Source organism: Corythoichthys intestinalis, chromosome 13 (assembly GCF_030265065.1).
Source record: "Corythoichthys intestinalis isolate RoL2023-P3 chromosome 13, ASM3026506v1, whole genome shotgun sequence".
NCBI classification, from domain to species: Eukaryota; Metazoa; Chordata; class Actinopteri; order Syngnathiformes; family Syngnathidae; genus Corythoichthys; species Corythoichthys intestinalis.
In genome coordinates this window covers 8,819,124-8,845,014 of record NC_080407.1, presented here as the reverse complement: position 1 = coordinate 8,845,014, position 25,891 = coordinate 8,819,124, and the positions used below count along the sequence as shown (strand labels likewise).

The following is a 25,891-nucleotide window of genomic DNA, read 5'->3' as shown; positions in this document are numbered from 1 at the left end:
ATGTTAATAATGTTCATGCCATCTTGTTGATTTGTTATAATAAACAAATACAGTCCCTATGTACCATATGTTGAATGTATATATCCATCTCGCCTTATCTTTTATTTCCAACAATAATTTACAGAAAAATATGGCATATTTAATAGATGGTTTGAATCGCAATTAATTTTTAAGCTGTAATTAACTCGATTAAAAATTTTAATCGTTTGACAGCCTAATATGTATATATATGTATATACAGCAGTCAGTTTTGCTGTTAGAATAATACTGCTATTGATGTCCATATGGGGCATTAAAAAAATTAAAACTATACATGTGTAGATAGGTCGGATGCCACTGAACATTATGAGTGTATGAAAGGGAAAAAATATTCAGAAATGACTGTTATCACACTTTAAAGGAAAAGGCATACTTTGGACAAAAATCACAAGAATTTAGTCAAAATAAAATACCGCCCACGGGTTAAACCCGTCTTCAGTATGCGCCGTTAATTTGTTCAATTCAAAATTTAAAAGCGTCATTTGAACTTTACTGTGATTTTTATGCGCACCAACATGGATAAGGAGAAAAACACAAACCACACTTTTCTTTGACAAACTTTTTACTTCGCAGTACAGAAATGACTGGAGCCCAAGTTGCTCTTTACAAACATATCACAGAGCTCTTCAATTCAAATACTGCCACAGTACACATTTGGTCCTTCTTAAGCGGTTCTTGCCTAATTTTAGACAAAACAGGAACATTATCACATCTCGCGAGACACCGAGAAAATTTCCAGGTTGTGTGTGGCCTGCAGTGGGGAATATACGTAATCAACCCCTAAAGACAACGTTGACACGTCCATTTACTTATAACGACCAAAGCAACCTGAAGTGACCAAATACCTGAAACACTTTCAAAACACAATTTAAGAAAAAACAAGTCAATCCCCATGCCTATAAACACGCACACACAACTGGATGTACTCCATCTTAATTTGGCATCTTTGGACTTATATATATTTTTTAAATCAAACTAAAGTATTAATATTATATTCCTAACCACTGTTAAGTGCATCAGCCGTCTGAGAGTGATTTGAGGAAAACCAAAAACAACCATTACACCCCTCCCTGAACTCAATCCAGCAATACTACGCTAGATGATCAACTTTTTTTTCACTGGGCCACCGCATATTCTTGGGACGTGTACATATTCTTAATTTTATTTTGCGTAGGTTCTTCCTATATGAGATTTCCGTTATGGGCAGCGTTCGTCTTTGCAGATTCTACTCAGCGGCGTCGCCGTAGATATCCTTCTTCGAGCGCTCCATCTCGGCAAAATCAAAGTCCGAGCCTGTCATCCTCCGGTAAATATCCTTGATGTCGTCGCAGGTTGTCTCAAAGTGGGTGGTGGCGTCGTATGAACGCGAGATGAAGATCTACACGTGGGAACAAAAAAAAAAAAAAGTTGTATTTTTTCTTCCAGGCATAAGAATATCTCAAGCTAGTTAGCGTACCTGGCTTTCAACTCCTTTGTCTTTAGGAGCGTACTGGTCGCTGATGCTGATAAACTTTTGCTCAATGGGTTCCAGTAGATCCAGAGCGGGCTTGATCTCCCTCTCCGGGTCGTTGGTTTCCACCGTGGTGCTCGCGATGGCGATGTATTTGCCTTGCGCCGCCACGTTGTGAGCAAAGGAGATCATACAAACATAGATATCTGGAAGCACAGAGGCACGAATGGTGAGCAGTTGTTTGCCCAAACGGTTACGAGCATTGGCTTCGCTTCAGTCCGCACCGTGCTTCCTGTTGACTTGGTTCTGCGGGATGATAATCTGGCAAGAGTTGACGTCGCTTGTGTTGCTGATGGGGTGACTCAAGATGCAGATGGCCCGGATCACCTTGCCCACCTTTTCGGTCGCAGACATAAAGTAGCTGGGGTCGCAAATCAGCTGCTTGCACCTGGCGATCTGCGGCACGCAAACACATTAGTCAATGGCAAGACGAACATCCAAAGCTTGACACATGCTTACCTCTCCTTCAGACTTAACCCCGACCACTTTTCCATTCTCCATCACAATCTCCTCAATGGGTTTGTTCAACATATACGTCCCACCGTAGATGGCGCTCAGCCTGGAACGGTCGACAATTTCAGAGCCAAAACCTGAGAGTAGGGGTGTGCCATTTTAGGCACCCCACGATTCGATTACGATTCAGGGTGCTACGATTCGATTCTTGAACGATGATCACGGTATTGACGAGGATCACGGCTATCACGATTATTAATTAATAAAGTAGACAAACAAATTCTTGTCCATTATTTATTTAAAATATCCTAATGATTCTACAGGAACGGTGGAAACATGCCCATACAACAAAAAGCTGCTTTTTTATTTTTTTAACAATTAAGCGCAAAGACATCAACCATTTTAAAGGGAGCACTTATTTCACTCAACAAGACAATAAAATTTACACAGGTGGAATGAATTCCACATTTTCTGGCAACAAAGTGTCTTTAGAAATAAGCCTTCTTTTAACCGATATACAGTGGGGCAAATGAGTATTTCGTCAACCACCAATTGTGCAAGTTCTCCTACTTGAAAATATTAAAGAGGCCTGTAATTGCCAACATGGGTAAACCTCTACCATTAGAGACAGAATGTGGGAAAAAAAACAGAAAATCACATTGTTTGATTTTTAAAGAATTTATTTCCAAATTAGAGTGGAAAATAAGCATTTGGTCACCTACAAACAAGCAAGATTTCTGGCTGTCAAAGAGGTCTAACTTCTTCTAACAAGATCTAACGAGGCTCCACTCGTTACCTGTATTAATGGCACCTGTTTTAACTCATTATCGGTATAAAAGACACCTGTCACACTCCAAACTCCACTATGGCCAAGACCAAAGAGCTGTCGAAGGACACCAGAGACAAAATTGTAGACCTGCACCAGGCTGGGAAGACTGAATCTGCAATAGGTAAAACGCTTGGTGTAAAGAAATCAACTATTGGAGCAATTATTAGAAAATGGAAGACATACAAAACCACTGATAATCTCCCTCGATCTGGGGCTCCATGCAAGATCTCACCCCGTGGCATCAAAATAATAACAAGGACAGAGAGCAAAAATCCCAGAACCACACGGGGGGACCTAGTGAATGACCTACAGAGAGCTGGGACCAGAGTAACAAAGGCTACTATCAGTAACACAATGCGCCGCCAGGGACTCAAATCCTGCACTGCCAGACGTGTCCCGCTGCAGAAGAAAGTTCACGTCCAGGCCCGTCTGCGGTTCGCCAGAGAGCATTTGGATGACCAGAAGAGGACAGGAAGAATGTGTTATGGTCAGATGGAACCAAAATAGAACTTTTTGGTAGACACACATGTTCTCGTGTTTGGAAGCGAAAGAATACGGAATTGCATCCGAAAAACACCATAGCCACTGTGAAGCATGGGGTGGAAACATCATGCTTTGCGGCTGTTTTTCTGCAAATGGACCAGGACGACTGATCTGTGTAAAGGAAAGAATGAATGGGCCATGTTTCGAGAGATTTTGAGTGAAAATCTCCTTCCATCAGCAAGGGCATTGAAGATGAGACGTGGCTTGGTCTTTCAGCATGACAATGATCCCAAACAAACAGCCAAGGCAACAAAGGAGTGGCTTCGTAAGAAGCATTTCAAGGTCCTGAAGTGGCCTGGCCAGTCTCCAGATCTCAACCCCATAGAAAATCTGTGGAGGGAGTTGAAAGTCCGTGTTGCCCAACGACAGCCCCAAAACATCACTGCTCTAGTGGAGATCTGCATGGAGGAATGGGCCAAAATACCAGCAACAGTGTGTGAAAAGCTTGTGAAGTTACAGAAAACGTTTGGCCTCCATTATTGCCAACAAAGGATACATAACAAAGTACTGAGATGAACTTTTGGTATTTATCAAATACTTATTTTCCACCATGATTTGCAAATAAATTCTTTAAAAATCAAACAAAGTGATTTTCTGTTTTTTTTTTTTCTCTCACGATTGAGGTTTAACCATGTTGACAATTACAGGCCTCTCTAATATTTTCAAGTGGGAGAGCTTGCACAATTAGTGGTTGACTAAATACTTATTTGCCCCACTGTACTTTGTTTTCACAGATTTCTGTACTATTTTGCATGTTTGTAGTGTTACCGCTGTACTTAATCACGGTTTTACACGTTCTGCATCTGAAATACACGTGAGCGAATTAGCTAATTACTTTAGCGCTCGGCGCTAACTATTAACACCTCAAAAACAACAAGAGGGTTCGTGTACTCACCTCTTATAGAAGCACACGGGTCTTAGCAACACACTCAGGACATTTTTCAATTGACATGACGTGAAACCACAGCTAGACATCTGAAAGACGAGGAGCAACAAACTATCTCTCCTCCCCTCTCGCTCTAAAATATAACGTGCGCACAGAAGCACGCCGGGTCGCGCTTCTGATACTGCCTGTCTCATACACAAATTTATTTTGCCTGCCTGTCTCATGCACAAATTTATTTTTTCTAGTCTTTTAAAAAAGAGTAAATCTCTCTCCCAGTAACCGGGAGCATCCATCATAACGTTGTGCGTGCGTCCGTAAACGGTATCCGGGCGGCAGACGTGTCTTGAATTTCATTCCGCTACAAGCGGCTGTCATTAAGTTATGAGGGAAAATCATCGTTTTTGAGCCTTTATGAATCGTAATCGAATCGTCACGTGTCGAATCTCGATGCATATAATAATCAATTTGTCGAAGTCCTCTACCTAAGAGCATCAATATTTAAGCTTTCCTACCTGGCAAAGCCTTGCGGCAGTTCTCCCAGTCCATAAAGGGGGTAGAGGTAGGGGCTTTTGCCATATCTGGCCAAGGACTCGCTGTAAAGCTTTATCCTGTTTATTGTTTCAAGGCAGGGCAGATCCAGGTATCTGGACACAGATAATAAAATATTTGTGAGGATTTCAAGTATTTAGTCACAACTTTACAAATTTTACACGCGTAAACACGATCGGCAACAGTTTCTAGCACTTTAAACTTTAATAATGTCCTCTTATCTAAATACAGTATGCGTAGGAGTTTAGCAGTGCAAAGACTACGGACTCATCTGTGCGGTAGAGAGCGAGGGAGTGGCCAGTGAAGTCGATGACGTCTTTCCCCAAGCTGAACTTCTCAAAAATACACCTCATGGTGGTCTTGTGGGGGTCAACACCCTCCATGCTTTTGGGGTCGTTTTCGTCAAAGTTGGCGATAAAGACCAGGAATTTCTTGAAGCGACGTTTCTCAAAAATCCCCATTAGACCTTGACAGATATACACGGACATTGAAGCCAAGACCTGTAAAAACTGGTTAACGATTTGCCATCCTGCGGCAACTTACTGGACGTCAGAGCTTCAGCCTCCGTGGAAGGGACTTTGTAGATTTTGCCGCCCTTGTAAACATAGCTGCCCTCGATTACTTTGAAATCAAGGTAGCGGGTCACCTGGGTGATCAGCAGCATGCGAACAAGTTGACCTGAGAAAAGCAAAACAGATGTTGAGCGTTCAATGAAAGTCAGCAGCTTTAGTTGAGTTTGTTTTTTTTTTTGCTCTGTAATGAAGGGAATAGGTATCGTTCTCACACAATCCATATAATTGGTTGCATTAATCTAACACATTCATCTAACTTTAGTTTAGGTAGACTTCACTCCATGCCCTTGGACACAGTAAAGTGAATCACCTTATCAGGGCTCATGAGGGGGAAATGGAAAAATGGTACCATTTCTCGTAGGCACTGTCTAACTGTTTGGATTACTCTAACACACATAATATAATTAATCAGGGAATAGTATCATTTCTCATATTTACAATAGGACTGTACTACTTTAACACACCTAATATAAAATAAATAGCACACCATAGTTTAATGAAAAGAAGCAGAATAGATACTAGAGGCATGCAAAATTTCCGATTCTTAGATTATTCGCGATTCGGCAGTGGAACATTCGAGAACGATTCACAAACATCCAAATTCCGATTATTGAATTATACCAGGTAAAGCGGAAATAAAACGCAATCAGCGCGGTCTTCGGGGCGCAATGAGGAACGGACCGAGAGTAAATATCATGTGCAGCTAATGCCGCTAGGTAAAAAAAAAAAACAATACCTGACTGCGGCCGCCAGCCGCTACAAACAGCGTCCAGTTGCTAGTTGCTACAAACATATGGCAACACACGGCTATGGTATATATATCTAGACTAGATGTGAAATGACAGACTTTCCCGCGCTAGTAAACAGGCGCCATCTTAAAGCAGTAGACTTCTCTAGAAGGCTCTGTTGTAGAGAATCTAATTACTTTTTATCTAAAATACCCCTAAATCGTCAAAATCTTGACTTGAATCTATCTTTAAATGATTCAACAGTTTTAAAACTTTCACATGTCGAAAGTAGACATGAGGGAAATTATGGAAAAAACGGTCGCAATTTTAACAACTTTAACGGTTGATTCACAACATTAAATTAATTTAATGTAGTTAAAATCTGCTGATACAGAATGGGGACTTGCGTATTATTTACTGTTTTTAACCGGTAACTTGATACTAAAATAGTAGTTTGGTTTATTTGCCCTGAGAGGATTTTTGTACAATTTTGGAACAAATATACAAAACAAAACATGGGGGGAGGGGGGCATCAATAATTGATTTATAATCAAATCGGAGTCTCTGAATCATAATCGAATCATTAGGTGCCCAAAGATTCCCACCTCTAATAGATACACAACGCCATTTTATCACAGAAGCCCAACGTGTGCGTCACAAGCAAGATTGACGAACCAACTATCGCAATCAGTTCTCCTGGGCACTGCAAAGGCAGGGCGCTCGGTCTTAAAACAAGTAGCGTCTCCCGGATAACAAGTTGATAGCGGGCGCTTGGGGCGTCAAGACCAGTGTCGGTCGCTGTGGCAACCACGTCCCATCCACGAAACAACACTAAGCCACACCTTCGGCCCGGCCCACTCCACCGCAAACTTCAAAAAGACTGAACACTGAGAGAACGTTCGTTATTCGCTGCTCGGAAACTTTTCTATGTAGCCTTGTTTTGGATTTAGCATTGTTCCTCCGTCGTCTGTTTTTGTCTTGTTTTTTGACCATTGTCGACAAATAAATAGTCAACCTGTTTTACGGTGAGCCTTCTTCAAACTTTTGGACATGGAGTCAGTACAAAGGGTTAACACAAGAGGTGGGGTGCTAATAATTGTGACACACATTATTTGATGTCAAATAATTATTTCTTTATGTGGGATTTTTTTCCCCCACTGAATAAATGCACTTGTATTGAAGTCTGGATTTTTCTCTTTTTTTCCCCATTAAGGTCGGATATTATTTAGAAAAATATTAGAACCTAAAAAACACATAATTATTATAAATCCCATAATTATGGAGGGCACTGTAGATTCTCATTAAAAAAAAAAAAATCATACTGTTTGACGCTCAGCTCAGGTATTTTAATTTTTCATGTTCCTTATCCGATTACTCGATTGTTCGAACTAAATAGTCTATCGATTAATCGACTACGAAAATATTCGATAGCTGCAGCCCTAATGAAAAGTAACGTTGCTGAGTAACTAATTACTGAGTAACTAAATTACTTTTTGAGAGAAGTAATTTGTAACTAATTCCTTTATTAAATTAAAATGAACAACACATTCTGTTATCAGTACTGTATTTGACAGTCCAGACAAATATGCGGCAAAAAAGGTAGTTACCATTGGCCATCAGGAATTTAGGAACAAGATCCACATTCCAATCACGACCTTTTCCCATAGACTCGGGTGGTTTGCCGGGAAGGTTGAATCGTGCGTAGAGCTGGAAGGACATACAACCAAAAGTAGTTCAATCTGTCATTCTTGGAGTCGTTAAATACCGTATTGGCCCGAATATAAGACTGTTTTTTGCATTGAAATAACACTGAAAAAGAGGGGGTCGTCTAATATTCGCGGTCTAGACATTATATCCATTGACCACGCTAGATGGCGCCAGATATCAGTGAAGCGATGTTCTGTCATGACAGATCTCAGCTACTCTCAAGTTTAACCAGTTTGCATTATTTTATTGCAATGTTTTTCCTTATTCAGATTTGTTTCAAAACTACAGTTACAATTACACTTCACTTTGGTAAATGGTGTTACACTTATATAGCGATTTTTGGTTAATGCAGTTATTGCAATTTTGATGTTTTATCACAATAGATTGGTTTATTTACATTTCAAAAACCAGAAGCCATTCATTTAGGAATGTGATTGCACTTTAGTTTAAGTGTTTAAATGTTCAGATATTAAGATTTGAATGAGGCAAAATAACATGCTTTTTCTCTCAAATATATTGTTACTAGTGCTGCAACGATTAATCGATTAACTCGAGTATTCGATTTGAAAAAAAGATTCAAATTCAATTTTGCTGCTTCGAGTATTCGTTTAATTAAAGTGGCGTTGTAATGGTTTGTTTTGAAAGTGTTTTCATTTATTTTTATTGATTTGGGTGGATACTCTCCCCTCTGGTCTGCCTCATTTCACAAGGGTGAATTCAACTGTTCCCTGTTAAGACCGACAGCAAAGTTTTTGTTTGAGCTAAAGTTTTTTTTAAATGCAAAAGTTTTTGTTTGAGCTAAAGTTTTTTTTTAATGCATTTGTAATTTAGTTTATAACCATATTTAGTCGTTGTTTGCGGGAATATGTGTGTGAACCATTTTTTGAGAGCATTGTAAAAAAAAAAAAAAATTAGGGCTGTCAAAATTATCGCGTTAACGGCCGTTAATTTTTAAAATTAATCACGTTAAAATATTTGACGCATTTAACGCACATGCCCCGCTCAAACAGATTAAAATGACAGCAAAGTGTCATTTCCACTTGTTACTTGTGTTTTTTGGAGTTTTGCCGCCTTCTGCTGGCGCTTAGGTGCGACTTATTTTATGGGTTTCAGCACCGTAATTATTATTGACATCAACAATGGCGAGCTACTAGTTTATTTTTTGATTGAAAATTTTACCATCTTTCAAACATTAAGAGGGGTTTTAATATAAAATTTCTACAACTTGTACTAACATTTATCTTTTAAGAACTACAAGTCTTTCTATCCATGGATCGCTTTAACAGGATGTTAATAATGTTGATGCCATCTTGTTGATTTATTGTTATAATAAACAAATACAGTTCTTATGTATAGTATGTTGAATGTATATATCCGTCTTGTGTCTTATCTTTCCATTCCAACAATAATTTACAGAAAAATATGGCGTATTTTCTAGATGGTTTGAATTGCAATTAATTACAATTAATGAATTTTTAAGCTGTGATTAACTCGATTCAAAATTTTAATCGTTTGACAGCCCTAAAAAAAAATAAAACATTAGATTTATTAGCCATTAAGCTAGCGGACTTTTGCTATGAATGTTAGCCAGTTGTCCTGTTGTTGTACATAGATCCTCATTTATTTATTTATTTTATATCGTTTGAGGCTCAACTCAGGAATTTTTAAAATTGTTTATGTTCCTTACCCGATTACTCGATTATTCAAACTAACTAGTTCATCGATTAACCGACTACTAAAATAATCGATAGCTACAGCCCTAATTATTATAATCATTTGTTTCCGATATCTGTAATTATTTTCCGTATAAAAATTTGGTGTTCAAAAAGTCTTTTTTCAAACTTGAGTCTTGAGAAAGAGGGGGTCGTCTAATAATCAGGGCCGTCTTATATTCGGGCCAATACGGTATTATTTGAAAAAAAAATGAAAATAACTTGCATCATCCAAAGGTGTGATGGAGGCGCTCTCGGCTCCGTAGTAAGAGTTGCGGTCCATGTGCAGCACCTTCTTTCCCTTCACCGACATGATGCCAGATAAGATGCATTCCTGTTAGAAGAAAATACAGACTCAAAATTCTTATTCGTTTGAAATCTGCATGAAGCAAAACATTGAATTTTCTGCTTTCAGGCCATAAGTGCCAAACACCGAGACCGCAGGAAATGTTCATTTTCACGCGTTAGGAGCTATAAAGCGGGGGTGGGAAGCTGCTGCACGCCAATAAAAACAAGAAAATAAAACATCACATGACACCACCATCGTCGTTTCAAAGTGGAGTTATGTCACAGTCCCTCAGTCGGGTTCACTTTCAAGCAGCTAAACCTGATGCATTGTAGTTAAGAGAGGAAGTGTGGCATGCTTTCGCTTCCTTTCCGTTTAGTTAGCTCTTAGTCAGGCTAAAACTGCTAACAGAATTTCCTGATTCGGAGCTGCAGGATTTCTTTGAGTGCCGTTTCTAATGATATCTTGTGATGTGTTGTTTCCCCTCCCCCAGATGGTCCAATGTTATCTAATGCACGTCACAATAAGCTCTTTTATCGGACCCAAACTATAATGCAAACTGTGCAATTGGAATAGGATCATGAAATGTTCAAATCTTTCATTGAAAATCGCACTTATACAGTGATTTCAGAATTCTCTTTTCAAATGCGTGCTGAACTGCGCCGGTCCCACGGTTATCACGGGATTAGCTCTGTGTCATGTGTCAACCATTAACACTTGACAGCAAAACCAAGAAATTTCATTTGATAGTAGGAGCTGGAATCTCTTGGTACCTCACGATACCATTCTAGGATATTCGAAAAACAACTAATAAACAGAAAAACAAGCTTCTGCTGTGAATTGGAATGAGTTTATCACTAGTAGACGTCCATTTGAACATTCGTTCATTCGCTGCCATCCCTCCCACTTCAAACGGATTGAACGTCTATGGCCGTCAGTCGCAGCCAATGCCAGGCAATGTGGTAAATTTGGGCCATTTAAGGTCATTTACCTGTTCAGGCATGAAAATGGGTCAGGGGTTAAAAAGGTGAGAACGGTGTGGAGGACATATGTTCCGGCGTTTTGCCAAAATGTCTACATCGGCGAAGCGTCCTACTGTATATGAGGCAAACTGGACACCCAGAGTACTACCGTGTGCTCTCAACTTGTTTTGTTTAGATGCATACAGGCAGAACGTACTAAAAAAATGCCTTGAGTAAGACTTAAATGTAGTTATATCAAATAAGGACGGTTTGAATACGCTACGTGACTAATGTGGTGAAACGCTTTAAAGCTACCACAAAAAAACACAATGGTTAAAAGTAGGGCTGCAGCTAGACATGTGCCGGTGACCGGTTTCACGGTTTACCGTGGTGTGAAAACGTCGCGGTTTCAAAACCACTAAAATATTCCGCCAGACCGTAGAACGGTATTCGCTATTTTTCATGTGTCAAAACTGCAGCCAGAAGGGACGTCGGCTAGACAGCCAGCGAACCCAAAAACAAATACTCTTTCAATTTCAATTTAATGAGCTCTCAAATCGTGGTAAGTGGAATATACAAAATGCATACATTTAAAACGTTGTACAATTGTATTTTTCCATGTGTGAGTAGCTTCAACAGATTAGCACTATGGAAAAAGTTCGCCAAAAACAAAACACACATTTTCCTTTCAAATTCGATATACAAACTAAATAAAAGCTTACAAAGACGAATGTTAGCCTAGGTTTAGCTGGGAGAGCAACTTCGTCGAGTTTTACAGCCGCAGAGTGAGAAAACAAGCTTGATTCGCTTGAATCAGTGGCTTGAATGAAAGGGGGAAAAAAATGGTAGCCTCAAAGATCGCTAATTGCAGAAAGATGATCTTGCCCTAAGCACAAATCCACGTTCGCTGGATCAAGAAGTCACACTCCCAATTTTTTTTTTTTTTTTTTTTTTAGATGAAACCTTTCCACAACAATATTGACATTTTAACTAACTTATACATTTTTAACTAACTTATTAACTTATAAATTATTTATGTTCTTTTTAACACAAAGGCATGACATGTAGACTAGAGTTGACACAGTGGCTGAAAATGGCGAAACTTCACGAGCTTTTCCACCCTCAAAACAAAGTCATGCAGTATAATTAAAAAAAAAAAATATTTAGAAGTGTTTTTACTTTTTTATAGAAATTGTTTTGTTCGTGCTCTAATCTTGAACAACTTGAGCTGTGGGTTTAGTCTATAAATTGTATTTTAATTTTATTTAAAATATTCGTTTTTTTAATTGATATTTTATTTATTTTAACAACATATTCATGTTTCAATTTGCAACTATGTTCTGAAAAAAAAAATCCTGTTCAATGGATTTTTTTTTTTTTTTTTTTAACCCATACATGTCAAAATAGCAATACCGTAATACCGTGAAACCGCGGTATTTTTGCTCACGGTTATCGTACCGTCAAAATCTCATACCGGCACATGCCTAGCTGCAGCTATCGAATATTTTAGTAATCGAGTAATCGACTGAAAATTCTATCGATTAATCAATTAATCGGATAAAACAAATATATTTTTAGGTGAAGAGCAATTATACATATACATGAGAAAACAAGACATTTCATCTAATCTTGAACCATTTTCAGTCAATCAATGTCTTTATTTTCGATGTATGTTGTTGAAAACAGCCAACAATTGCATCTCAGATGTAACTAGAATTTTAAAAAAAGACTAATTCACTGCTTTCACTCAAAAAACTTTTAGATCATATTTAAAAAAAAAATATATATATATATATATAAATATATATATATATATCTTACCTAAAAATGCCGTTACGCTTGATAACACATATCACTTAAAAGTTAGGATTTTTTTCCCACGTGTTTCAATTGAATTTCTCTTTGTGTCAAGCCATTTTTAAGTTCTAGTTAAGTTTTAAGTTAGTCTAAACTGTATACCTGATAGGATTTTGAGTTTTTGCAGTGTTCAAAATAAATGTATGATACAGGCTGTATTGTAGCACATTAGGGACCAGTGCTACTTGGTGTTTTATCCAGCAATGACTACTGAGCTAAAATTGATAGTTAGCATGATTAAGTTTTTATTTTACACCCTCATCACTCCACAATGTTATGTTATGTTAAAGCCTGTATGTAAGACACGTTAGCCACGCATCGACAGTGGTCATAATTAATTGAAACCTAGCCCTCCGCAGGGCTAACGTTACGTGAGCTTGTAGCGACAGTAACGTTAATCTTATTTATTAGCGCTTAGCGCTCTTTATTAGCGCTTAGCGCTGTACTGCTTTAAGATGGCGGCTGTTCACAAACGCTGCCCAGACGCGGCCGAGTCCGTCATTTCGCATCTAGTTCAACATACATGTGATCTCTATGAGACGCACCAGACGCTACCTGTTACCAATGCAGCATTGTGCGGGCTAGTATTTAGCAACGTCGGCGTCGTTTGTGGCGGCTGTCGGCTGCGGTAAGTTTTTTTTTTTTCCCCTTCTTCCTCTCCGCACGTGACAGCGCGTTGTCCCGCATTAAAAGTAGTCCTAGCAAAACGTTATGCTTAGAGCTGTCAAAATAAACGATTACTCGAGGTGAATAAAATTACTCGGATCAGTTTTTAAACTCGAGTTACTCGAGTTCTCGTTTCAGCTCTAGTTAAAAGTATGGGAGGGTAATACATGCAAAAAGTATTTTTGAGGGAATGAAAAGGTCATAAAATACTCGCCGCTTTTAACTGATGTGCGCATGCGTGCGAATGTTTGCGCAAGCAAGCTAAGCATTGTGTACAGCGATATTAGAAAGAAGCTTGCATTTCTTCTTTTATATTACCGTTAAATACACAAGCTTGACGCTAACTTATTGGGAGCTATTTTTTCACTGGAGATTTGGCTAGCTCTGGCAGTGTTCGACGCAAGTAACTTTGTTATCCAGCGAAATATGATAAGGATTGAAACCGTTACTCACCAAATCCAATATGCTAGCAAATGCATTCACCTGAAAAAAAAATTGGGAGTGAGACCTCCCCTCGTCCAGCGAACGTGAATTTGTGCTTAGGGCATCTGTCGCAATTAGCGATCTTTGACACTATCCTTTTTTCCACTTCAAGCTTGTTTGTCACTTAGCGGTTGTGAGACTTAAAACCTCGACGAAGTTGCTCTTCCATCTAAGCCTAGGCTAACAGTCGTCTTTGTAAGTTTTTACTTAGTTTGTATTTTGAATTTGAAAGGAAAATGTGTTTTGTTTTTGGCGAACTTTTTCATGGTGCTAATCAGTTGAAGCTACTCACACATTAAAAAATTCTATTGTACAACGTTTTAAATGTATTCATTTTGTATATTTCAGTTACCACGATTTGAGAACTCAATAAATTGAAGAAATGTACACCTTGTGTTTTGTTTCTGGGTTCACTGGAATAGCGTCACTGACACACAAAGCAACAAACAGGGTAAGGGGTGAGCGCTGCCGCGCCACTTTTGGGTACATTTTTGACACATGAAAAATAATAGCGAATCATGTACGACGGTGTGACAGACAAATTTAGTGGTTTTGAAACCGCGACGTTTTCATACCATGGTAAACCATGACACCGGAAACCGGCACATGCTTACTCCCAGAACCCCCCCCTTCAAAAGTTTCTCCTCGGATCTACACAATTCACGTAGGTCACCCTTTTTGACTTCAAAACGGCGAATTTCGCTGAAAGGTGAGAGATTTTCATGCCTGCTGTTGATTTTCAGTTACTTCCTGTCTATTTTGTTGGGGTGTGCCATCTTAGGCACCCCACGATTCGATTACGATTCAGGGTGCTACGATCCGATTATTAAACGATGATCGCGGTTATCGGGATAATCACAATTATCGATCCATCGTACATTAGGCCTGAACGATATTGGAAAAAACTATTGTTGCGATTTTTGGGGGGGGGTTGCGATATATTGTATTATATTGCAATATTTAACCAAAAAAAAATTTTTTTTTTTAAAGAAATTTGCACTAGATGACTTGAATAGCTGTTTGGAAAGACTTTGGATGACTCACAATCACCACAGTGTACAGTGATCCCTCGTTTTTTGCGGTTAATGGGGACCAGAACCCGCCGCGACCAGTGAAAAGTAACTAAGTAGTGCACGCCCCCAATTTTTTTTTTTTTTTTGTGCTCAATGTATTTATTCAGATTTAGCATTGGAAAGAGATACATATAAGACATGTTTTTTTCTCTCTTTTTCCCCCAAAGTGATTTTAAAAATGTATATAAACACATGGTTTTTAAGCACTTGAAAGGTCATAATTATGATCAGTTTTAAACCGAACTGTCCAACCAAATCATTTTTGAACAAGAATAAAGTACTGTAGTCGAAAAATGCTTGGCTTTATTAAATGCTTCTGTTTATCTACCTTAGCTGTGACTCTTGGAGTGACTTGTAGAAATTTGAAACTCCTCATGATTACCTCTGGCATTTATTTTATATGTCTCCAACGTTTCCACACACACACACACACACACATTCATTCCAGCGCGGCTTCCTTGCAGAAACTGTTTAAAAAGTTAAACGATGATTGACACATTGCTCCGCTTTGAAGTCCGCTTCTTTGGCAAGATCAAAGACAATGAGCATCGTTAACTTTAATAAGCAAGTGCTGCGGTGACTGTGAGGAACAAAGGGCTGGGAGAGGGAGAGAGTGAGGCTGTGTACAGAGCAGAAAGGAAGGCGTATGTGGATTAAAAAAAAATAAAAACTATCGAACGTGCTTGCGATGGGACTATCGCGCACATCGAGATGGCAATGTTTAAACGATATATCGTTCAGGCTTATCGTACATTACTATTTAATACAGTAGCCAAACAAATTTATGTCCATTGTTTATTTAAAATATCCTAATGATTCAACAGGAACGATGGAAACATGCCCGTTCAACAAAAAGCTGCCCTTAAGCTGCTTTTTTATTTTTTACAAGAAAGTGCAAAACCTAGGGCTGTCAAACGATTAAAATTTTTAATCGAGTTAATCACAGCTTAAAAATTAAATAATCGTAATTAATCGCAATTCAAACCATCTTTAAAATACGCCATATTTTTCTGTAAATTATTGTTGGAATGGAAAGACAAGACACAAGACGGATATATACATTCAACATACTGTACATAAGTACTGTTTGTTTATTATAACAATAAATCCACAAGATGGCATTAAAATTCTGTTAAAGCGATCCATGGATAGACTTGTAATTCTTAAAAGATAAATGTTAGTACAAGTTATAGAAATGTTATATTAAAATCCGTCTTAATGTTTTCGTTTTAATAACATTGTAAAATGTTCAATCAAAAAATAAACTCGTAGCTCGCCATTGTTGATGTCAATAATTACACAATTCTCATGGTGCTGAACCCATAAAATCAGTCGCACCCAAGCGCCAGCAGAGGGCGACAAAACTCCAAAAAACACAAGTAACAAGTGCATATGACCCTGTGCTGTCATTTTAATCTGTTTGAGCGGGGCATGTGCGTTAATTGCGTCAAATATTTAACGTGATTAATTTAAAAAATTAATTACCGCCCGTTAACGCGATAATTTTGACAGCCCTAATATTTTGTTACACCCTTATTTGATAGTAAATCATACTGCTGTCATGGAATTTTGCCATTTCCTAACAATTGATCTGCTACTTTTTAAATTGTATTCCTTATATAGTGACACTTGCCAGCTTCCTTTTGAGTGTACTCTTATGAGTATCCTGCACAAGTAGCGATTTGTCATGTTTACTTAAAATCAGGTACTGTTGTAATAACACAATACTGAAATGGCTGTAATTCAATTTTCACAAATTTATATATATATAAAAAAATCATGTGCCATGCAAAATTCACACTAGGTGTTCGAGGCATAAGTAGAGGGGAATTAACTTAACTTGAAATTTCACATACCTGCTTCCTCTGGAGTATCCCTAGTTTCGTAATCACGTTCAATTAGAATTATTTTCAGTGATCAATTCATAGAAATTGGCAGGACAAAAATGAGGTTCACACCTTAAAGTTTAATACTTATTCCAGGTCAAGTAATGTACAATTCCTTTTGAAGAGGAGGAACACCGCGTAAGTGATTAAATTATTTAAACTATTGCAATTCAACTAGAACAAAACTATTTGCAATGTTAAAAAAAAAAAAAAAAATGGCATATTAACACCACGCGAGTTGAAATGTGCCTTTCTGCGTCGTTTTTATTCCTCGCAGTTCTCCTACATTATACAAGCTAACGTTAGCACAGTAATAATCTACGATTAATCTTCTTTAAGTGTCCTACCGGTGCAGTCGATCGATTGCCAAGTAACCGCTTGTAGAGCTGCATGATTAACCATCACTAGCCCTTTAAAAGAAGCCTGAAAATACCTAAATAGTTTTAATGGGACGTTTCTATTTGACGGTATTGGTAGCGGTTAGGTTAGCTTTTCGTGCTAAACTAGTTTCGCTCTTCGCTCCGCTGGTAATTAGGCCTTGTTAGCCTAAGAGCTAATCGCGCAGTTAACAGGTTGCAAAGCGTGTTGAAAAGGAAGCACGCGGACTCGTTGGACCCATTTTCTCACCGTCAGTCCGGTACCGAGAACGATCACGTCGTATTCGTCATTCATTTTTGTAGATACTTTAGGCTGGGGCTCCTTGACAGTGCTGGAAGAAAATGGAGATCCTCTGGGGCTGAAGTGGGAAGGGGCTGGGCTCAGGCTGAGGGCTAAGGGGCAAGGCAGGCTGGCTGGCTGGGGCTCAGGCGACACCCACGGCCTGGGCGTGGTCTATCAGTACGGAAAACCAAAAGCACCCAAATTCACCTCAATTCTACGCGATTTAATTAAAAAAAACAGGCCAATAGGTTTTTATTATTAGTAGTATTAATATTAGGGCTGTCAAACGATTAAAATTTTAATCGAGTTAATCACAGCTTAAAAATTAATTAATCATAGTTAATCGCAATTCAAACCATCAATAAAATATGCCATATTTTTCTGGACATTATTGTTGGAATGGAAAGATAAGACACAAGACGGATATATACATTCAACATACTGTACATAAGTACTGTATTTGTTTATTATAACAATAAATCAACTAGATGGCATTAACATTATTAACATTCTGTCAAAGCGATCCATGGATAGAAAGACTTGTAGTTCTTAAAAGATAAATGTCAGTACAAGTTATAGAAATTTTATATTAAAACCCCTCTTAATGTTTTCGTTTTTAAAAAATTTGTGAAATTTTCAATAAAAAAAATAAGCTAGTAGGTCGCCATTGTTGATGTCAATAATTACACAATTCTCATCGTCATAAAATCAGTCGCACCCAAGCGCCAGCAGAGGGCGAACAAACTCCAAAAAACACAAGTAACAAGTGCACATGAACCTGTGCTGTCATTTTAATCTGTTTGAGCGGGGCATGTGCGTTAATTGTGTCAAATATTTTAACGTGATTAATTTAAAAAATTAACTACCGACCAGTAACGCGACAATTTTGACAGCCCTAATTAATATAATTGTTATTATCATAGGCGGAGTTTGACTTTTGAGCTGGGGGGGGTACAATATGTTGATGACCCCAAACGCAAAATATTTTTATTAAAATAATAAGTTGACAATGAGCATTTTTTTGTTTCCCATCATTCTTGAGGGGAATTCTAAATCAGGCTGCTTAGGCAATATTTTTCGCCAAGATCGTCATCCATTGAATTTGGTATCCCGCCGGTGTCGTGCCAATGTAGTTACCCCAGTCAAAACTGTATCCCCTGGGCGGAGCCATATGAAGGTAGATTTGTGTCTTTATTATTCAATCCAAAAAAAGTTGCTTCAATTAAAAAAAAAAAAAAAAAAAAAGTTGTTTCAATCAATATATATATGTTCAACCAAAAAAAAGTCACTTAAAAAAAAAAACGTGTTTGAATGCAAAAATAAATTTGAAACCCAAAAAACAAAAAAAATGCACGTGAAAGCTATTTTTCTTTGATCCATTTTCATTTTATTTATTTTTTTGATTGAAGTCATTTTTTTTATTGAAGCCACTTTTTGATTGAAGTAATGTTGATTTTTTGTTTGGGCCATGTTTTGGCTAGGACATTTTTCTCTTTATTATTCAATTAAAAAATAAGTTGCTTCGAGAAAATATTGATTTTCAAAAAGAAAAATCACTTCAATCCAAAATAGAAAAATGTCAATATTAGAAAAAAGTTTTTGAATGCGAAAAAATATTTGAGATTGAAAAATTTGCATTTAAAGACCGTAAGACGACCGAATGGATGCCAGGCGGCGGACGACCGAGCAGAACAACCGGTAGGACGCCCGGGATGCCAGGCGCTGGGCGACCGAGCAGAATGACCGGGACCAGTAGTGCAGCGAACGTAGCCTTTGAGTTCGTGCTGCTCGCGAGCAGAGCCCGCAGAAACTCAAAAAAATTCATCTTTATGAGACAGACGGCGATGAGTGAAAAGTTTAACTGGCTGTCGCGGCCAGAACAGCGTCATCTTTCAGTTAGTTATGTGTAAATAAATTATTACTTTGCTATCAAAAGCTCTATTTATCTTGTTGTTTATCTTATTTTGTAAAACGAAAACATTCAGACGTTTGGGATGTAACTAAAGCAAAAAATAGCTGTGTATAACTCAAAGTTATGTTTGAAATGTATGATTTCACAAAATGGTCGATTTCGTTTTTTCATCAGAAATTGGGAAATTGCTCAAACTAAGCTATTTTCTAATGCTGATTTCTAAAGAATGGAAAAAGATATGAACTAAGTTTTTTTTCTGCTGAAAGAAGAGAGTCTAATCTTTCTTTTGGTGCGTTCCATGTTTATATAGAAATAGAAAAGAATTTTTTGCGGGCCTTGCAAAATCAGTCAAAATCCAGTAAAACGGCCGGGAGCGAAGGGCCTTGCTCCGGTGAAAATTGCTCAGAGTGAATGAGTTAATGTTTGTTTTTAACCCCGTAGTGTTATTTTATATTTACAGTCATTTTCTCCCCACACAATGAAAAAAAGGCCCATGGCACACCACCGTTTTGGATGATAATAATTATTATTTTGTCATATTTTAGTCATTTCAAAATATGTTTGGCTTCGTCTAGCTTTTGTTGATGAAAACTCAGACGCTATGCTATGCTAATGCTACAAGTTACATTTAGTGTGTGGGCTAAAGCAACATTCCATATTCTCTCTTGCCAAGATAAGAAAACAAATCCTATTGAGCATGTTTCAAAACAAGCAAGTCTGGAGAGGACATTGGTGAGTTAGGAGGGGGCGGGCGCTGCACGTCATAAATGTGACACAACCAGACACTGCTGCCACATTGCAAGCTAACTATACATAAAAATGTTAGGCATTGCGAACATGTGACGGAGACTTTGGTGCATTTTCGTCTCGCTCTCGCCTTGTTATAAGAAAACTGGCATTTGTGTCATTATGCTTTAGTCTTCCAAAGACACGTTTTCATCGTCGTCGTCGTTGACGAAAACACCGATATTTTTTATTTTGAATATTCTATTAACTACAGTCAAAAACTTGAATGACGTCTGATTTTTGGGCGAGCTCCCGTGCTGTAGTGCCAGATTCATCCTGGTAATCTTCCAGTCCGAATCGCAGCAGAGTCTTGGCGGCTTCTGCATGTTGCCCGATGGAAGCCATGTGTAGAGCTTTGAAATGAAAAAAAAAAAAGATAGTTGAGCAGACAAAGTGCAAAGAATCTAATAACATGCTTACCTGTTCTTCCTTTCTTGTCCCGAGCGTGAAGATCTGCCCCCAAATCGAGCAGTGCCTTTATCGTAGAAACGTGGCCTTCCTAAAAACACGTTCAAGTGGATTCATTTCATGAATGAAACACAATGATGTATGGTGTGTAAGAGGGCTGTTGATTGACAGCAATAACCGTCCAATCCATTCAGTGCTTATGACCTGTGGCTCCAGAGCCACATGTGGCTGTTTTTATTCTTCTATTGTGAATTTGACGGTTCATAATCCTACCTTGGCAGCATAATGCAAAGCGGTGAGCTCTAAACCAGTTGCTCTCTGGTTCACATCCACCTGCAACTCCCTGACGAGGAAGCACAGCGCCTCCTCCTGGCCGGTAACGGCAACCTGGTGCACTGGCTGAACCCCAAGGGTGTCAAGAGAAGTTGGAGATGCCTACAGATACATACAAAGATGCGCCATTTGAATATGCGACATGTGCCAAACACTGGAGCTCAACATCTACTTGGTGTTTTTCCAGAAGACGCCTGGCCAATGAGACGTGTCCGTTTCTCACAGCGTCCACAAAAGGAGTGATTCCGCAGCTGTCTTTGTCGTCCGATGCGTAACTGCATCTGGACATGTTATGAGTAAAATGACAGCTTTGCTGGAGAAGTATTTCAGTTTATTGCAAAAATTTGAATGAGACCAAGATAAACTTATATAAGAAGGCACTCAATTTACCTCTCAAGCAAGATGTTGACAACTTCCTCACAGCCGTGCATGGCTACATAACAAACAAATAAGGCAAAATAAGCAATAAACTATACAAGATATTTACAGTGGGGCAAATAAGTATATAGTCAACCACTAATTGCGCAAGTTCTCCCACTTGAAAATATTAGAGAGGCCTGTAATTGTCAACATGGGTAAACCTCAACCATGAGAGACAGAATGTGGAAAAAAAAACCAGAAAATCACATTGTTTGATTTTTAAAGAATTTATTTGCAAATCGTGGTGGAAAATAAGTACAGTGTATTTGGTCAATACCAAAAGTTCATCTCAATATTTTGTTGGCAATAACGGAGGCCAAACGTTTTCTGTAACTCTTCACAAGTTTTTCACACACTGTTGCTGGTATTTTGGCCCATTCCTCCATGCAGATATCCTCTAGAGCAGTGATGTTTTGGGGCTGTCGTTGGGCAACACGGACTTTCAACTCCCTCCACAGATTTTCTATGGGGTTGAGATCTGGAGACTGGCTAGGCCACTCCGGGACCTTGAAATGCTTCTTACGAAGCCACTCCTTTGTTGCCCTGGCTGTGTGTTTGCTGAAAGATCCAGCCACGTCTCATCTTCAATGCCCTTGCTGATGGAAGGAGATTTTCACTCAAAATCTCTCGATACATGGCCTCATTCATTCTTTCCTTTACACAGATCAGTCGTCCTGGTCCCTTTGCAGAAAAACAGCCCCACAGCATGATATTTCCACCCCCATGCTTCACAGTGGGGATGGTGTTCTCCGGATGCAATTCAGTATTCCTTCTACTTCAAACACGAGAACCTGTGTTTCTACCAAAAAGTTATATTTTGGTTTCACCTGAACATAACACATTCTCCCAGTCCTCTTCTGGATCATCCAAATGCTCTCTCGCGAACCACAGACGGGCCTGGACGTGTACTGGCTTCAGCAGGGGGACACGTCTGGCAGTGCAGGATTTGTGTTACTGATTGTGTTACTGATAGTAGCCTTTGTTACTGTGGTCCCAGCTCTCTGTAGATCATTTACTAGGTCCCCCCGTGTGGTTCTGGGATTTTTGCTCACCGTTCTTGTTATCATTTTGACGCCACGGGGTGAGATCTTGCATGAAGCCCCAGATCGAGGGAGATTATCAGTGGTCTCGTATGTCTTCCATTTTCTAATAATTGCCCCCACAGTTGATTTCTTGACACCAAACAGTGTTCCCAGCCTGGTGAAGGTCTACAATTTTGTCTCTGGTGTCCTTCGACAGCTCTTTGGTCTTGGCCATAGTGGCGTTTGGAGTGTGACTGACTGAGATTGTGGACAGGTGTCTTTTATACCGATAATGAGTTAAAACAGGTGCCATTAATACAGGTAACGACTGGAGCCTCGTTAGACCTCTTTAGAAGAAGTTAGACCTCTTTGACAGCAGAAATCTTGCTTGTTTGTAGGTGACCAAATACTTATTTTCCACCGTAATTCGGAAATAAATTCTTTAAAAATCAAACAATGTGATTTTTTGTTTTTTTTTCACATTCTGTCTCTCATGGTTGAGGTTTACCCATGTTGACAATTACAGGCCTCTCTAATCTTTTCAAGTAGGAGAACTGCACAATTGGTGGTTGACCAAATACTTATTTGCCCCACTGTACATTGGGGATGCGAGAACAGCTCACCTGCCGTATGCAGAGGCGTCCTGCCCGTTTTACTCTTCGTTTTCCACACATCAGGAGCGACGTCGAGGAGGTAGCCGACCACCAGGGGATCGCCCTCCCTGCACGCGATGTGGAAGGCGTTCCAGCCGTCTTTGTTTCTCAGGAACGGGTCGGCGGAGTGCTCCATCAGCACTCTGATCACATTCAGGTTTCTCCTGGTGCAAGCCATCATGAGAGGGGTCCTGAGTGGGGAAAAAAATGGCATCAAAAGCTGGACGTTTTCCCAAATCCAGCTCCAGACTAGAATTGAATACATTTCCAAATTTACTACAAATAATTTTAACTCATTGGCTTTCAGTGATCATGTTTCAGTGCCATTGACGGAGACAGACGTCCGTAAATGTGATCTTCACACAGTATATTAACAGAAGCAGTGTTGTTTTCGTCAACGATGACTACAACAAAAATGCACACACGACAAGATTTGTTTTCTTATCTTGGCCAGAGAGAATATGCAATGTAACTTTAGCTTTTAAAGGTCTGTGCTGCGTGATCATCACATACTAAATGTAACTCCTAGCGTTAGCATAGCATTCGCGTTAGCATTAGCCTAATGCTAACAGCAAGCAACTATTTTACATACAGTTCATGGCATCCAGGTGGGTATAATTAATTGAAAATAATGTGTTTTTCTGCAGTTGTCTTTGTAAACGCTACAATATGTGCTCCTCTGTTACATTACGTGCTCGTCCGTCAATGTTTATTCAAAATACAGTGGTACCTCTACTGACAAAATTAAATGGTTCTGGAAGTAGTTTCTTAACTTGAAAATTCTGTTAGTAGAGACGCGTTTTCCATGTAAATGCCCTAATCCGTTCCAAGCCCCCGAAATTTAGACATAAATCTTTTATAATGCATAAAATGCATCAAAACATGTAACAAATACATGTTACAATTAGATTATTCCACAATAAACATTAAATCTGAGTTGTGCATAAAGAATAAAAGTTACGTTCAATAAACTCTGTGAGCTGCGAGGAGCAGCAATACCTTTAAAAAAAAAATTTTTTTTTTAACCTTTTGTATCCTGAAATTTATTTCTGAACATGAGGCAATATTTTCCCATTGAGGCGTGTCTTAACCTGAAAAGTCTCTATGTAGAGAGTTTCTTAAGTAGAGGTGCCATTGGCGTTGGAAACCTTTACTTAATTATTTTTGGAGTACATTTTTTTCATTTGAAAACATCGGCAAAAACTAGATAAAATGAGTCTTGATTTCCTCAGCAAAAAATAGATGAAGACCAACACATTCCGAGATGACTAAGATATGACAAAGACTATAAGTATTATCTTCCAAAAACTAAGACGACAATTCAAACGGCTGCCAAAAAACACTCAACAGAAGTCACGTTTTAGCTTTTGAATTGAGGGGAAAAAAACCTCTCCTTCGAGCCGGATTCGAACCAGCGACCTAAGGATTTCAGCATTCAGCCTCTACAGTCCTCCGCTCTACCAACTGAGCTATCGAAGGGGGCGTCCAAACTCTTTTTCCATGGAATTTTATCGATAATACACAAAGTACACAATGATATCGTAGTTGTACCACTATCTCAACCTGTAAACAATATTCTTCACCAATCTGCCTTCTTTAAACTGTCCACCATCGCACCCCTCTGCAGTAGATAGCTGACACATGAAAGGTGGCTCATGGAAGCAGCTTCGTGCAGCGGCCGCTTGTAGTCGTTGTTATAGACTTCCACATCGGTACCGACGTCTTTGATGAGAAAGTCCAAAATGTTCAAGTGTCCATGTCTGGCGGCGTAGTGTACGAGAGTGTCGCCGGAGCGGCCGAAGTGTTTATCTCGGGCAGCTTCCATAAGTCCGTATGTCTCCATGTGGTCTTTCAGAGAGCTAAATCGTCCCTCCTGGGTCAGTTTCACTAGAACCCTGAGACGATCTTCGTCCATGCTGGATGTAGTATCTCAACAGAAAGAAAAATATCTCTTAAACACGATCTGTTTGTAAGAATTTGAAGACTTTTTGTTATGATTCACGCCAGCAATCTGAACACTAGGGCGAATTAAATGTTGGCCAACCATAAACAAGCACGGTGAAAGTTAAAAGAGTGATTAAATTGTTTACATGTCACAATTTAGCTAATAAATATGCACTTTTTTAATCGTACATTTGATATGATTTGATTGATTGCAGAAAGAGTCGCACATTTTATATGATCAAGCTTGGTACAGATAAACTTCAACGAGCCTACCGAGTAGGCGAATCGTGCCGTCATGAACTGAGGAATTGTGGGTAGTGTAGTATTTATGATAATAGGAATACTGTAGGCATGTCATGTTTTCCTCATTAACTTGATAAATTTGCTTTCAGTCACTCGTGTGATATAAATCAACGAACTCTCCTTACTAAAATTCATGCAAAGTGTGTAGTTTCTTGAATGTGGAGCTTTATTTCAAGATTTTAAAACAAAACGAAAATAGGACATTATAAATTAATGGAAAAAAAACAGCTCTCTTTAAATTAGATTTTAGACATCTAATCCTGTTTCTGGCAACAAAATAAAAAGAAGAAGCGTTTAATCCGAATCTTGGTGAATGATCCCAGTCCCACCAGTGGGAGGAATATTAAGTGGGGTGTTTGGTGGGACTGGCCAGTCTTGTTTCTTAACATGGACCTTGAACACCATGCAGGACCACTTTTCTCCTGGCAAGTACTTATTTCATCTCGTGAAAATCCTATTTTATCATTAATTATTCCATAATTCAATGTGAGTTATTGTATTGTTCACAGCCATCCAGGGAACATAATGTGCTATTTCAGTTAAATGAAAGAAAAAGTCATTTCATGTGTAGTTTGCACCTATATATTAAAAGAAAAATACAATATCTGCATGTGTATCCTATTTGTACTGCTTTATGTATGCTTTTTAATATGCTTTATGTATATTGTTTAACAATACTTGTTTGGTAAAGTGTTGTAGTAATGTGTTG

General features: G+C 38.7%; 2 protein-coding genes and 1 non-coding gene across 3 annotated transcripts; all 3 read right to left on the bottom strand.

Moving 5' to 3' along the window:
- Positions 1–583: 583 nt before the first annotated feature.
- gdi2 (GDP dissociation inhibitor 2) lies at positions 584–17,530 on the bottom strand. The gene is made up of 10 exons (XM_057856093.1): positions 17,369–17,530; positions 9,755–9,862; positions 7,717–7,816; positions 5,353–5,487; positions 5,077–5,275; positions 4,773–4,904; positions 2,009–2,108; positions 1,774–1,945; positions 1,496–1,695; positions 584–1,417 (listed from the first exon to the last, which is right to left on the bottom strand). Exons 1-10 carry the CDS (start codon positions 17,411–17,413, stop codon positions 1,265–1,267), a joined length of 1,344 nt encoding a protein of 447 aa, XP_057712076.1. The 5' UTR covers positions 17,414–17,530; the 3' UTR covers positions 584–1,264.
- Positions 17,531–19,030: 1,500 nt separating this feature from the next.
- ankrd16 (ankyrin repeat domain 16) lies at positions 19,031–25,132 on the bottom strand. The gene is made up of 7 exons (XM_057855447.1): positions 24,519–25,132; positions 22,906–23,126; positions 21,231–21,273; positions 21,013–21,121; positions 20,781–20,942; positions 20,520–20,598; positions 19,031–20,452 (listed from the first exon to the last, which is right to left on the bottom strand). Exons 1-7 carry the CDS (start codon positions 24,848–24,850, stop codon positions 20,304–20,306), a joined length of 1,095 nt encoding a protein of 364 aa, XP_057711430.1. The 5' UTR covers positions 24,851–25,132; the 3' UTR covers positions 19,031–20,303.
- On the bottom strand, positions 24,327–24,414 carry trnay-gua (transfer RNA tyrosine (anticodon GUA)). Its single transcript is given in 2 exon segments — positions 24,327–24,362; positions 24,378–24,414. It is a non-coding gene; the product is annotated as a tRNA-Tyr (tRNA).
- Positions 25,133–25,891: the final 759 nt, after the last annotated feature.